Below are 15,597 nucleotides of genomic sequence, written 5' to 3' on the forward strand. Positions count from 1 at the left end.
CCACCCTGAAAAAGATCAACGCCGCAAAAGCAGCTGGACCGGATGGGGTGACAGGCTGTCTATTGAAGTCCTGCGCTGACCAGCTGGCTGGCGTGCTTACAAATATTTTCAACCTCTCCCTTCAGCTCTCCATAGTCCCCACCTGCCTCAAATCCACAACCATTGTTCCTGTGCCCAAAAAGCCTGCTGTCACAACACTCAATGACTACAGTCCAGTTGCCCTCACCCCGGTGATAATGAAATGTTTTGAGAGGATTGTCTTAGAACACATCAAAGATAACATCCCTGCAAACCTTGACAAACATCAGTTTGCTAACCGGGCAAATAGATCTGCAGAGGCATTTCCACGAGAATCCACACAGCCCTGACCCACCTGGAGCAGCCAAAGACCTACGTCAGGATGCTCTTTGTGGACTTCAGCAGTGCATTCAATACTGTGATCCCCCATAAACTGGTTCACAAACTCCTCAATCTCGGACTCTCATCCACGCTTTGTTCATAGATTATGGACTTCCTGACCAACAGGCCTCAGAATGTCAGGATGGGGAGCCTGACATCTGACACCATAATCCTGAGCACAGGCGCACCACAGGGCTATGTGCTCAGTCCAGCCCTCTTCACACTCTACACTATGGACTGTACTCCCATCCACTCTTCCAACACTATAGTGAAATTTGCGGATGACACTACAGTGGTGGGCCTCATTACTGACAATAATGAGACCTGGTACAGGCAGGAGATCCAACACTTGGAAGAGTGGTGTTCAGCCAGCGATCTGGTCCTCAACCCCACCAAAACCAAGGAGGTCATCATAGACTTCAGGAGGACCAGGACAACGACTCAACCCCCACTTCACATCAGAGGTGAGGAGGTGGAACAGGCCGACTCCGTCAGGTTTCTTGGCAACCACATCTCCAAGAACCTGATATGGACACTGAACACCTCCAAACTGGTGAAAAGGACCCATCAGAGGATGTTCTTCCTGAGGAAGCTGAGGAAGGCGGGTCTGGCTCCGGGACTTCTCAGAAAGATCTACAGGAGCATCGTGGAGAGCATCCTCTGCCAGGGCTGTACAGTGTGGTACAGCAGCTGCACAGCAGAAGAGAGGAGAGACCTGTCCAGGGGGGGGGGGGGGACAGCGCAGAGGATTGTGGGAGCCAAGCTCCCAGACCTGGACGTTATCAATAAAGAGCGCCTACAGAGAAGAGCACGGGCCATAAGCATGGACAGTGGCCACCCTGGACACTCCCTGTTTGTGCCGCTGCAATCGGGCAAAAGATACCGGGTAGTCTCCATCACCCCCCCGCTTTCCATCTCCCATTGACTTAATCGTATCCATCAGAGACACCCCTCAGTACAACACACAACTATATGTGCAATAAAACTGTTTAATTTATTTATCATGACATCTTTATTTAAAGCTTCCTAACTTTTTTTACGGGTTTTTTATATTCTTATATTTCTTTTTTCTTTTACTAATCCTTGATGTTTACCTCTTTTTGACTGAGCTTGAATCTTGTAGTTTTATTGTTTGTGTTGCTTTAATTGCTGAGCTTTCTGAGTCAGTCAATCTGAAACTCCGACCTGTAGTCCAGCGCCTGGTAAGAAAGCTCACCAAGACCTCTGGTTCCAGAGGGAACCAAAGACAACCAGACAGACAGACTTGTTTTCTTATTGAAAAGCAAAGATTTATTGCAGACAATAGCAAAAGCAGCTAGCTCCATAACAGCACTTAGCAGTAGAAACGTGTCCGCTTCACAAAAACTTTGCCCAAGATAAAGTTCACAGATAAGTACAAGGATTAGAACAATGATTACATGACACTTCCAAAAAAGACTTTGCCTGTTGTGGGCCAATGGGTCTATGCTCTAAAGACTATGGAAGACACAGTAGACCACACTGTGAACATTGGGTCTCTAGTGACAGTGATCTACACACAAAACCCAGGACAGGAAATACAATCCCGAATACAAGCGGCTGAAATGAGCTTCCTCCGTAGGGTGGCTGGGCGCTCCCTTAGAGATAGGGTGAGAAGCTCGGTCACCCGCGGGGAGCTCGGAGTAGAACCGCTTCTCCTCCACATCGAAAGGAGCCAGCTGAGGTGGCTCGGGCATCTATTCCGGATGCCCCCTGGACGCCTCCCTCGAGAGGTGTTCCGGGCATGTCCCACTGGGCGGAGGCCCCGGGGAAGACCCAGGACACGCTGGAGAGACTACGTCTCTCGGCTGGCCTGGGAACGCCTCGGGAACCCCCCAGAGGAGCTGGAGGAAGTGGCTGGGGTGAGGGAAGTCTGGGCATCTCTGCTCAGTCTGCTGCCCCCGCGACCCGGTCCCGGATAAGCGGAGGAAGATGGATGGATGGATGGATGGATGGAGGATAAGGCAATCAGTAAATATCACAAATGTCACAGAGTCATCTTTGGGTGGTTACAAGGTTATGATATAGTGTGTACAGGTGAGGACAGAAAATGGCTGAATGAGGAAAAGAAGTTAGCTTGAGAAGCTAATCGGTGGGATTCACTTTTGTGTCACGATGGTTTTAGCGTTGGTGTAGGTGACGCCTTTGTAGATCCCACTGGTGTTGAACTTGAGGGTTTTCCCGTTGTAGCAGGTTATGTTCACCTTTCCCATGTAAGGGAGATCCATAGTGGCTCTGCCAATAGTGACTTTCACATCCACCGTCTTCCCGGGAGGAACATTGACCGGGAAGGAGAACGTCTCCTTCCTCTCATCGGTGTTCTCTAGACCGTAGGAGCTTTCTGTACTGGCAGTGAAGCTGAAGCCAGTAGTCGCTTCGACCACCTCTGGTATCCCTGCCTTGACCTCAAATTTGAAGGTCGCTTCCATTTTGTTTGACACGGACCAGGAGGATTTCTTGGTGATGGTTTTACTTGATTCAATTGTGTAGGACTGAGCCACGGCGGTGTTATTGGTGTAAGTGACAGCCTTGATCTCCTCTGTGGCCACCTGAGGGATCGCCTGGTGGAGGGTGGGGTAGTAAACGTCGATCAGCTCGGTTGACTTGATGGTGTTGATGAACACAAACCCCAGACTATCTATGTCATCCCCACCCTTTCCTAGAACTCCCAAACAAATCCCAGACCCAACATCAATGGGGTATTCTTTTTTCAGATCCCACTTGGTCATCTTGGGGAAGAATTCTTGTCCTGCTGTTGTCCTGATCCTGATGGCACCTAGGCGAGTTCCTGCACCATTGCCCCACAGCGAGAGCGATTTAATCTGCTCCCCATCCTGAAATTCCATCTGTGAAAATCCTCCTTCAGGCTTTCCAAACTCCTGGACCTGACCATCGGTCAGCCAAACCTTAATGCCCCTCACCTGCCACTCTCCCACCCACACCCACAGCTTCTTTAGCGTGGCCCCATTGCTTTCCCCGGTAAAACTAAAAGAACGACCGCCTTGTCCCCCAATAGTAAGCACAGGTGCTAGGTAAGACATCTTTGTGGTAGAACCTGAAAGAAGAACAAGAACAACATCCGTGTCAGTCAGAGACTCAAGGTTCAGCAACGATTGAAGAGATTTCAAAGCACCAGACCGGTACCATGAAGACTCTGAATTCAAGGGAACTGCTGAGTCAGCAACACTTCAAGTGTTTGGAATTATCTGCTTATCTGTTATGCCCTTTTTCTGTTTAGGGGGATATAGAGGAACATGACCTCCACTAACCTCCCTAGACTAACATAAACAGGAGAAAATATATGAAAGAAAATAGCAGTTCACCCCTAAAGCTTCACTTTAAAGTTGAAATTACACTCAACTGGGCACACTGGGCGGCAGTGGCTCAGGGGGTTGAGCAGGTTGTCCAATGATCTAGGGGTCGGCAGATCGATCCCGCGCCCCCAATTAACTGTCGTTGTATCCTTGAGCAAGACACTTCACCTTCCCTGCTTCCAGTGTGGCTCCACTGGTGTGTGCATATGAATGTCCCGTTGATGTTCAGAGCAGCCGTAGGCGCGAACTGGCAGCCAACTGGTGCCTCTGTCAGTCTGCCCCAGTGCAGCTACAACAGTAGCTTACCATCACCAAGTATGAATGAGGGGTAAATGAATAATGGACACACTATAAGAACTTGGAGCATCTGGATAAATTTAATCCATTATTATTATTATTATTATTATTATTATCAACAATTGACTACACAGAGTGGGGCTGAACACAAAACACAGCAAAGAGCATTACAAGGTAAAACACACGAGTCAGCTCAACACAGGCATGGAGAGGAGAACTGAGCTGGAGACAGGTTGCAACACATCTGCATTCTCTGGCCTCCAGGTGAAAATGTTCAGAGACAGACACACAAAGACAAAACGAGGTCCCACTCTGACAGAAATAAAGAACACAAAAAACAATGAATAAAAAGAAATTTCTAACTAAATGCGTCCACAGCCATAACAACGTCTTCAACTACAGACTATTAATGAACAATCACACCAAAGCACAAATCTTTTTCCTGAATAAAAATCTAAACTTTCCTCCAGACATCCAATCTGGTGATTCAAAGACAAACTTCTTACTGTGGGATTCCATTCCAGGTTCTTACAATACTCACAGCAAAGTTAGACCTTTGATTGGACTTTGGGTTTTGGTGCTGGGTGGTGTGGCTCCCTCGTCAGTGCTGCTCAGACTGAAGCTGCTCTCTCTTATATAGACCTAAGGGTGGGGCCCAGGATGCTCTGCCTCTCCTCCAACTTTGGATTTTTCCAGCCTTACCTCCAAAGGTTCTGTTCAACCTGAAAGCTGACAAGAAAGACACTCAAGGTCAAATTCAAACCCGTAAACCAATGAGGAAGACCCCAGATCCAAAAGTGACAAGAAAGACACACTAGGTAAGATCTGAACCCCAAAACAGACAAGGAATTGTTTCTTCTTCAGTGTTGCAGATGGACCTGGGGTCCCCTCCTTTATTTTCTCTTTTTACTAGTTTTATATGTGTATGTATAAACATTTATTTATTTATTTATTTTTAATTTTTTAGTCACACTTACCATTTCATATGTCTATTTAAGGTTTATGTAATTATTTGTTTCTTGTTCATGTTTTAAATATATTTCAATTTTAATTTTATTCCTTTTACATTTTATTTGTAACTCCAGTGTTTTCCTCTGAGGGAATCCTCCACATCGGTCACTGACCCTTCTCAGTGAACGAGGTCGCTGCAATGGCATCTCCCAGGTCTGACTCTTTTGATCGGATCTGGGGGGTTCTGTTGTAGTGTTCTCCGTGAACTTGGGTGGGGGTCACTGATGTGGACATGTCCCCAAAATATCGTTTCCCCACTTCAGGAGGTATCCAGGTCTCTACATTCCAGCATTTCATCACTTTTTTATCATGGTGTGCGTATGTGTGTCTGTGTGTGTGTGTGTGTTTGGCGGCGGGGGGGCGGCTGGGTGGCCCTGTCGGCACTGTTTGTATTGTCATTGTTTTTAAATATTATTGTATTTTATGCACAGCACTTTGAGTGACATGTGTTGTTGTAAAAGTGCTTTCTAAATAAAGGTTGATTTGTTTTGATCAGTTTTGACCAAGGACACGAGGTTTTTTGTAGGTTTTTTAAAGAAAAGTATGCCAGTGGTGAAAAAGAAACCCAGAAAGATTAGGATCTCTCACATAAATAAAGAAGGTGCTTCACTGTTTCTATACCATCACAGCAGAAGGTCCATGTGTTTGTGTGAATATTGAATTCATCGTGAAGATAATCATTTGATGGATACGATTCTAAAGTGATTTTATTTTGCTGCTGGTGCCTGCTGGTGTCAAAAAGTTTTGATTGTACTCTCTAAAATTGTCATAATTTTGATCTTTCTTTTTATTTAAGATGTGAAATGATGTTGGGTAAAATGACCAGAGAAGAGGGTTTGTTGGCTGAACTGAAGAACCTAAGGGTGGTTCTCCAATCCCAGAGACAACCTGCAACAGATGTGAGTAACTCTCCACGCTCAGCTTGGAGTGAGGCCTCCTTGTTGCCGCTCCCAACACCAGTGCCCCCACATTGTCGAGAAGATAGCGATGAAGTTGACATGGACATGACTGCTGTACCCTCCATGGTGCAACCACCGCCCTTCCGTCAGATGGACCCCAAGATGCTACCATATCGGCCTGAGGAAGATATTGAAAACGTTTTACTCCGTTTTGAGGGGATTGCAAAGACTTGGGGTTGGGCGTACACTGAATGGGCATACAGACTTGTACCTTTGTTAACTGGAAAGGCTCTAGCAGCCTACTCAGCGAGGGTTGAAGACCTCTCAGACTCCTATCCTAATATCAAGGAGGCTTTATTGGCCAAATTTAATCTTTCAGCTGAGACGTACAGACAATGTTTCAGAGACACTAATGTCCCACCAAGGGAGTTGCCTACAGAGACTTATCGTCTTAGGGGTTTATATCATTGATGGATTCCCAGCTCATGGAAGAGAGGCCGACACAGTTTCTACATTCAAATTTAGACTTGAACCCTTTCTCTTTAGACAGGCTTATTGTCAGACTAGCTAGTATTCAGAGAATATTTACTTTACTGTTAAATTGTTTAAATTAAACTTAACAATAACAATAAAGTTGTCACCAGGCTGCTAGAAATTTGAAGCTGGGGTAACTATGGTGCTCTGGGGTTCTGTCCTCTTTTCTCATCTACTTCTACCCTTCCTCTCTTCTCTATTTTTGATCATTTATTTATCATTTTGTTCCCCATGTCTCTGTTTGGTGCAGTGTGATTCTTGTACTTTCCCTCTTTTCCCACTACCCTCCTGACCAACGTGGTATAGAAGACATTGGACAAATCATCATCTTGGAACAGTTTCTTCACACCTTACCTCCTGATGTACGTACGTGGGTGAAGGTGTTCCTTTAAGTATTTTGTTAGACAGTGGCAGTTCTAAGTTTTTGGTAAAGAAATGTTATATAACAGACCATATTCTCGACTATAAGAACAAAACTGTAATTCAGTGTATCCATGGAGATGGCTGGACAACATGCCAGCTGATTGTGTAATTGGGAGGGATTGTCCTCTTTTGTGGAACTCACTCTGGGACAAAAGACAAACCAATGTTGTTGCTGTAATCCAATCCAATCCAATCTACTCTATTTATTTAGCACATTTCCCAAACATGCACTTTCCAAAGTGCTGTACAGTGACCAAAACCAGACAAAAGATTACCAAACAAAATAAAAACAAAAACAACACCAATGAAATGAAAAAAATGAAAATAAAAACACTGATAAAAATACAGATAGGAACACAGAGATCCACACAACTCACAGCGTTAAAAATTAGAGAATAAAAATGTGTTTTAAGATGGGACTTAAAACACTCCACAGAGGGCGCTGTTCTGACATGCGAAGGCAGGGCGTTCCACATCTTAGGGCCGACAACAGAGAATGCTCTGTCTGCTCTAGTTTTGAGCCTCGTTATGGGCTCCACAAGCTGGAGCTGGCCCTCTGACCTCATGGCACGAGCTGTAGTCACAATGTCACAGGTTAAGGCCGGTTTGGAACCTCTTTCAGAATTTTAAGGTGATCTTTGTGAGGGCAGCTACAGAGGCCAAAAGAAATCATGGCGCCAAACCCATCAGAGTACCACACAACTCATGCAGTGTTAAAAGCTAAAGAAAAAAAATGTGTTGTTGTTTTTACTTGTCCTGTCCAATAGTAAAGCAAACAGATGAGAGCTGAAGGCCTCTTGTGTTGGACATATTTTACTTTAACAACAGGGGTTCTGAATCTTCTGACAAACCAGAGGTATTTCTGAATAAACCCCTTTTGGAATCGAGGCCAAACTTTATTCATTTTAATCATATTTGAAAATCATTTGTGTTGCACCAGACGGAAAAGGAAAAGAGGAAGAGATAGGGGTGTTGGGGGAGGGTGTTCACACGTCAACATGTACACAATACAAATTCAGTTCACACTAGCATACCTATGCATTCAAACCAACTAGTGTGAAATATTTCATTTGATCACGCAAAATATTTGTGCTCAGGTGAGTGTTTATGTTCTTCTAAAATGGATGATGGAATGTAGAAAGAAGGAGGGAGAGTGCCCAGTAATCCAGTGGCTGCCAGAACCCCCCAACACCCGCACGGCAGCAGATAGAAAACAACCGCCCCCCGGGTGATCACATCCGCCACCCCGGCCAGGGCCAGCAGGACCGCCATGGGGGCCCCCTAAAGCCAGAGAGCAGGGAGGCATGGGGGGGACAGAGAGTGCAAGCTCCAGCCTAATCAGGAGAGCAGCCTGGTTAGGCTGGGGGGGATGAAGAGCGCCAGAAGCACCCACAGCCCCAGACAAGCACCCCACCCCAACCCCAGGAGTTCTGGGCATCCCCCCAACCCTAGGCACTAGCCAGGACCCCCAAAGTGAGACCCGCCCCACGCTCCAGGCAGCCACCTACCCGATCCTACCTTCACGATTGGTCCAGGAGAGAGCAAGGCAGGGGCCAGCCGTCCCCGCCCAGGAGGAGGACCCCCAGGGGAAGAGGGGGTCCACAAGAAGTGTTGTAACCATGGCCCAACCAGGCTTGCCCACAGTTGGAAATTTGGCGAGGCCCAGTGCTGAGGGACCAGAATCCACACCACAGGGACACGGACACCCCCCAGCTCAGATGTGATGTTATCCCCGGCTCTTAGTCTTTCCAGAGAACTTAGGGATCCCTCCCCATGTGGAGAGAGGACTGCCGGGCCCAGGAAGCCAGCACCCAGGGAACACGGCCGCCATTACCAAGGGCCTACCATGTGGTAGGGGGTATTGGATGGGGTAGGGGACAGATGGTCTGAGGTCCTACCTTCCTTATGAAATGCATGTGTGTGTGTTTGTGAGGGCGTGTGTGTGCATGCATGTGTGTTTGTGTTAGAGTGTACATTTTGAGGGTTAAAGGGTGTGTGTACTAAGGGGATGCAGTTAAAATTGACGGGTAGGGCACTGAGAGGACATTTCCTAATTACTCACAGTGATGTCAAATTACCCTCCCCACAGAGGGGCCCTAAATGTCTACGGTGCAGTTAAAATTGGTGTTAAGGCCGCTAAAGGACATCTGCTGCTTACTGGCAGTGATGTCCAAGCACCCCCCTTACCAAGAGTACTTCACATCTAAGGTGCAATTAATACCAAGAGGGGGGGGGGGCTATTCCATATGGCAACCATGGGAGAGGGACCTCTGCCAAGTAGCTCCTCCCCCCAAGGTACATCACAGACTGAACCCCCCCCCTCCATCACCCTAATAAGAGATTATATGAGGAGAGGGTAAGTCAGGGACAGCTGGTAGACTCTTACCCGGTGGTCAAACAACCCCCCCAGCATAGGGCCCAGGTCCCCTCAGCCTAGGGGGTCCCATCCCCCAAAGCGCTGACCCCCAGGCCCCACACCACCCACCCCACACAGAGAGATAGGAGCCAGAAAGCTCCGCCCCCCTTAGCAAGCCCAGGCCCCACCCCCAGGCACCGCCCCTGGGAGAGCTCTGGTCAGAACTTGACGGGACTGAGGCAGCCAATCAGCCGGGGCGACCACCGATTGCCTCAGCAGAGACCCTGACCCGTAAAACCTCCAAGGTCCGGCTCCATGGAGCCCAAAATTGCTTTTTTTTAGTTCTTCTTTAATCTATAAGTGGAGGTGTGCTCTTCAGGTCCCATTATGCAATTTCATAACGAGAAAACAAGTTTTACCATTTGGTGTGATCCAAGAAATTTGAGAAACTCCTGGATTTTTCTCTCCATTTATCACTTAAATGACTTGAATCTATACATTTGGTGGTATTCTTTTGATATTATGTCCAAGAGGGTCTCTATCCAGCCATTCATTTGAAAATAGATTAAAATAACCATCTACTAATATAAATGGTCTAAATCAGTGGTCCCTAACCACCGGGCATTTGGAAATTTTAACGCACAGAAAGAAAAAAATAATTTCCATTGTTTTCTTCGAAAGAAACGTTTTATTTTGAAAAGTGACCGGATTCTCTCTGTTACATCCGTAACACTTAACGCAAGTCAAAGTCGCGACATCAAACATCACGTGATACACACCTTGCGTTGCACCTCAGCCCCCCCCCCTACCTGTCCGCGGTAAACGTGCCTTGCGTTGTACCGGTCCGCGGTGACAAAAAGGTTGGGGACCACTGGTCTGAGTGATGTAAATGCTTTTACTCTGTAAAGCGGCAGGAGACCCACCTGGACCTCAGTGCAGAAACACCGACACAACCTTTGACCACTCCCTCTCACCTGTGCGGTTAGCTGATGGTCACAGTTGATGATGAGCAGCTCAGGTGGGTGGGGTTGTTTACCTGACAGCTTCTGATCACCTCTGTGATCGAGTCACTCTCACGTGATGTTTATGGTCTAAGACTCAGTAGTTTGAAAGATTATTCACAAGTCTCAGTGCATTATGGAGTTTGTAGTTTTAATGTTTGTGTTGCTTTTATTGCTGAGCTTTCTGCGTCAGTGAATCTGAAACTCCGACCTGTAGTCCAGCGCCTGGTAAGAAAGCTCACCAAGACCTCGGGGTCCAGAGGGAACCAAAGACAACCAGACAGACACACTTGTTTTCTAATTGGAAAGCAAAGATTTATTGCAGATGATAGCAAAAGCAGCTAGCTCCAGCACAGCACTTAGCAGTAGAAACGTGTCCGCTTCACAAAAACTTTGCCCAAGATAAAGTTCACAGATAAGTACAAGGATTAGAACAATGATTACATGACACTTCCAAGGAAGACATTGCCTGTCGTGGGCCAATGGGTCTATCCTCTAAAGACTATGGAAGACACAGTAGACCACACTGTGAACATTGGGTCTCTAGTGACAGTGATCTACACACAAAACCCAGGACAGGAAAAGTCAAGAAGTAATTATCACAAATGTCACAGAGTCATCTTTGGGTTGTTCCATGGTTATGATATAGTGTGTACAGGGGAGGACAGAAAATGGCTGAATGAGGAAAAGAAGTTAGCATGAGTAGCTAATCGGTCGGATTCACTTTTCTGTCACGATGCTTTTAGCGTTGGTGTAGGTGACGCCTTTGTAGATCCCGCTGGTGTAGAACTTGAGGGTTTTCCCGTTGTAGCAGGTTATCTTCACCCTTCCCATGTAAGGGAGATCCACAGTGGCTCTGCCAATGGTGACTTTCACATCCACCGTCTTCCCAGGAGGAACATTGACTGGGAAGGAGAACGTCTCCTTCCTCTCATCGGTGTTCTCTAGACCGTAGGAGCTTTCTGTACTTTCAGTGAAGCTGAAGCCAGTAGACACTTCGACCACCTCTGGTATCCCTGCCTTGACCTCAAAACTGAAGGTCTTTTCCATTTTGTTTGACACAGACCAGGAGGATTTCTTGGTGATGGTTTTACTGGATTCAACTGTGTAGGACTGAGCCACGCCTGTGTTATTAGTGTAAGTGGCAGACTTGATCTCATCTGTTGCCACCTGCGGGATCACCTGGTGGAGGGTGGGGTAGTAAACGTCGATCAGCTCGGTTGACTTGATGGTGTTGATTAACACAAACCCCAGACAATCTATGTCAATATCACCATTTCCTAAAACTCCCAAACAAATCCCAGACCCAACATCAACGGGGTACTCTTTTTTTAGACCCCACTTGGTCATCTTGGGGAAGAATTCTTGGGATGCTGTTGTCCTGATCCTGATGGCGCCTAGGCGAGTTCCTGCACCATTGCCCCACAGCGAGAGTGACTTAATCTGCTCGCCATCCTGAAATTCCATCTCTGAAAATCCTCCTTCAGGCTTTCCAAACTCCTGAACCTCACCATCGGTCAGCCAAACCTTGATGCCCCTCACCTGCCACTCTCCCACCCACACCCACAGCTTCTTTAGCGTGGCCCCATTGCTTTCCCCGGTGAAAGTAAAAGAACCACCACCGTTTCCCCCAATAATAAGGACAGGTGCCAGGTATGACATCTTTGTGGTAGAACCTGCAAGAAGAACAAGAATAACCTCTGTTTCAGTGAGAGACTCAAGGTTCAGCAACGATTGAAGAGATTTCAGAGCAACAGACCGGTACCATGAAGACTCTGAAGTCACAGAAACGGCTGAGTCAGCAACACTTCAAGTGTCTGGACTTATCTGTTATGCCCTTTTTCTGTCTAGGGGGATCTAGAGGAACATGACCTCCACTAACCTCCCTAGATTAACATAAACAGGAGAAAATATATGAAAGAAAATAGCAGTTCTGTCACGGGTCCTCCGTCAGCTGCCTCCCTCCTCCCTACTCTGCTCATTGGAACCAGCTGCACCTGATCACCTCATCACCAGAAGACCTTCATAAGGAGATCCATCCCAGCAGTCTACGCCAGTCCGTTACACTCTCTCCGGTGCTTATGCCTGGCTTCAAGCTAAGTCTCGTGTTTCCCAAGTCAAGTCACGCTCTTACCTTGTCTTGTCCTACGCCTTCAGGTTCTACTCTCCACGGATGCCGCTGGTCCCTCCACGCCTCAGGCCGTTCAAGCCACGCAGTCCTCCTCGCAGTGCTCAGGATCATCCGCCACTGCGCGTCCTCGCACTCACAGGATTCTCGCCGCTGTACCACAGACGCTCTTCTGGAAACCCCTCTGGAACTTCCTACCAGACTCTCGTGCTCTACGTTTATTCCTTGGAAGTTTAATATTAATTAAACTTACAACCAAGTCCCTGAGTCCTAGCCTCCTTCCGGGTTTCAGCGACTGGGTCTGTTTCGTCATCGCGACCATGACAAGTTCACCCCTAAAGCTTCACTTTAAACTAGAAATCACACTCAGCAAAAGACTACACAGAATGGCCTGAACACATAACTTTGGAAAACTTTTGTCCATCCATCCATTCATCTTCTTGACCGTTTGTCCCTTTCGGGGTCACGGGGTTGCCGGAGCCTATCCCGGCCACTTGGGCGTAGGCAAGGGATGCCCTGGACTGGTTGCCAGTCTGTCGCAGGGTAGAATATCCTCAATCACACATCCATTCACTCTCACACTCACACCTATGGACAATTTAGGGTTGCCAATCAACCTATGAAGCATGTTTTTGGACGGTGGGAGGAAGCCGGAGATCCCGGAGAAAACCCACGCATGCACGGGGAGAACATGCAAACTCCACACAGAAAGGTCCCCCATTGATGTTGTGTTTTTCATGTCCCCCAGCCGGGACTTGAACCGGGGGCCTTCTTGCTGTGAGGCAAGAGCGCTAACCACTGCGCCACCGTGCAGCCCGAAAACTTTTGTAGCATGATTAAAAATAAAAGCCAATACTAGAAATGCTTTTTCATTTTCACAATAAAGCTGTGTTTGTTGACTCAAAATTAAAATGAAAAAGCGATCCACCAAACTGCTTTTTCTTTTTCTTCTTCTACACCGCTCACTCTGTCACTTAATTAAAATGATGAAGAAAATAGTATTTGACATTTAATTTTCAAAAAGTTCTCTAGTAAATGTGTAGCAAATTTCAATGAGAAAACGTGGATGAACTTTAACTTGGTGCGGTCAATGCCGCAATGAGCATCATGGATGTAAATATTTGGGAATAACTTCAGCCTATATTTTGTCTGGACATGATTGGTGTAGGTGCCATTAATTAACTTGGGTTTTTATTAGGGTGAATTATTATTATTTTTGTTTATGTTTTGATTCTAGGTCATTGTGTAGGTAATCAGCTGGTGGATCACATGTTTGTGGGCGGAGGCATTAATGGATTGATTTTAACTCACCTGTGGTTTTTCCCTGTGTAAGATGGAAGGGGGGGGGTGGGCGGGGTTGTCGTATTTTTTGTTGACCGCTTTTTTCATTTTTGTGATTTTTCTTGATACTTTGCTTTTTCTCTTTTTGATCACAATATAATGAGTGGATTTAATTACCTTTTTCTTTTTTCCCTTTATTTAGAGTTCAGGATCTGTTATGCTTCATGGTTTTTTTCTGAGCGCGTCCTTCAATGACCGGACCCAGCATCAGCCTCTCATTGACTGTTTTTGAAGTCGCTCCAACTGGAAGCATGAATTCACATGATTGTTAAACGGTTTCTCAGGTCTGCATAGCTGCATTTCTGCCTTCTGGACCGGAACTTCCTAACGCAGCCAGTCTGCGGTCCGTCTGCGGCTTCAGACGATCTTTGTGTTAGCGGGTAGGGGAGGGTGTTTGGATGGGCGCTCCGTCCAAAGACGAAGGTAGTCCGGGGGAAGCATCTGGCTGGGCAGGGTGCTGGTCACACCGTAACAAAGCACCTTCCCCTGGCCGCTAACACGAAGCTACGAGCCTGTGTGAGTACTGACATCATCGCCACACCTCCCCCCTGGAAATGCTAACCGGAATTCAATTATGCTACACTTTTAACACGGTGGATGTGAAAAAATGCAATCTCCTCTTTGCATTATGGCTTTAATTATGACACAGAATAAGCGTTTTTTAAGTAAAGAATGAAAACGCATTTTGGAGGATTTATTTTTACATTTATTTATGAGTCATCTGATGCAGTTACATTGTGAAAATAAAAAAGCATTTCTGTTAATCTATTTTGTCAAATTAGATATTTCTAATTGAAATTTGCTACATATTTACTGTTTGAAAATGAAATGTCAAATACAACTTTCTTTATCATTTTTATTAAGTGACTGAATTACCTGTGTTGAAAAAAATAGAAGTTTGGTGGATTGCTTTTTCTTTTTAATTTTGACTAAACAAATGCAGCCTAATTTTGAGAATGAAACAGCATTTTTAGTATTGACTTTTAGTTTGAATTATGCTACAGAAATGCTTCCATACAAACACTCCAGAGAGCAACACACGGTAAAACACACGAGTCAGCTGAACGCAGTCATGGTGGAGAGAGCTGAGCTGGAGACAGGTTACAACACATCTGCATTCTCTGGCCTCCAGGTGAAAATGTTCAGAGACAGACACGCAAGAAAAAATGAGGTTCCACTCTGACAGAAATAAAGAACACAAAACACAGAATATAAAGAAAATTCAAACTCAATGCAGCCAAAGACAACAATGTCTTCAACTACAGACTATAAACAGACAATCACACCAAAGCACAAATCTTTTTCCTAATATCAAATCTAAACTTTCCTCCAGACATCCAATCTGGTGATTCAAAGACAAACTTCTTACTGTGGGATTCCATCCCCGGTTCTTACAATACTCACAGCAAAGTTACACCTTTGATTGGACCTTGGGTTCTGGTTCTGGGTGGTGTGGCTCCCTCCTCAGTGCTGCTCAGACTGAAGCTGCTCTCTCTTATATAGACCTGAGGGTGGGGCCCAGGATGTTCTGCCTCTCCTCCAGCTGTGGATCAGCACCAACCTCAGGGTTGTGGGTTTGATTCCTGACTGACTCTGAGCCCCTTAGTTTATACTGTGGGTTTAGTCATGGAGGTGTGTGAGTGAACAGATGGAGAATCTTCACTGTAGACCAGGCGTCAGCAACATTTACAACATGAAAAACCAATTCTAAATGTTTTCCTTCACAGTTTCATCATCAGTAAATGGAGTGGTGATCAGCTGTGGTTTTATTTCATACCTTGATCACATTTCATATTGATATTTGATGGAATATAAAGAAATTCTGGGTTTAATCTGACCTTGATTGGTTATTATCCAACAAACTGAACTCATCAAT

General features: G+C 46.1%; 2 protein-coding genes across 4 annotated transcripts in view; both read right to left on the bottom strand.

The window, feature by feature from the left end:
- Positions 1-1,663: 1,663 nt before the first annotated feature.
- On the bottom strand, positions 1,664-15,193 carry LOC101162895 (aerolysin-like protein). Its single transcript, XM_023953755.2, has 3 exons — positions 15,126-15,193; positions 4,570-4,757; positions 1,664-3,472 (listed from the first exon to the last, which is right to left on the bottom strand). Exon 3 carries the CDS (start codon positions 3,456-3,458, stop codon positions 2,517-2,519), a length of 942 nt encoding a protein of 313 aa, XP_023809523.1. The 5' UTR covers positions 3,459-3,472; positions 4,570-4,757; positions 15,126-15,193; the 3' UTR covers positions 1,664-2,516.
- LOC110013331 (aerolysin-like protein) overlaps positions 10,546-15,597 on the bottom strand; it is a 58,486-nt gene continuing 53,434 nt past the window's right edge. Inside the window, exons 1-2 of one of the 3 annotated variants that reach the window (XM_020700214.3) lie at positions 15,126-15,210; positions 10,546-11,928 (exon numbers count right to left, since the gene is read on the bottom strand). In XM_020700214.3, the coding sequence (XP_020555873.1) occupies positions 10,973-11,914 (942 nt within the window). In that variant the 5' untranslated portion in view covers positions 11,915-11,928; positions 15,126-15,210 and the 3' untranslated portion in view covers positions 10,546-10,972. Of the gene's footprint in view, positions 11,929-12,386; positions 14,131-15,125; positions 15,211-15,597 lie in introns of those variants that run through there. The other 2 variants (XM_078944755.1, XM_078944756.1) reach the window with 2 other exon arrangements.

This window comes from Oryzias latipes, chromosome 3 (genome assembly GCF_053564925.1).
Source record: "Oryzias latipes strain Hd-rR chromosome 3, Olatipes_Hd-rR_3.1".
Taxonomy (NCBI): Eukaryota; Metazoa; Chordata; class Actinopteri; order Beloniformes; family Adrianichthyidae; genus Oryzias; species Oryzias latipes.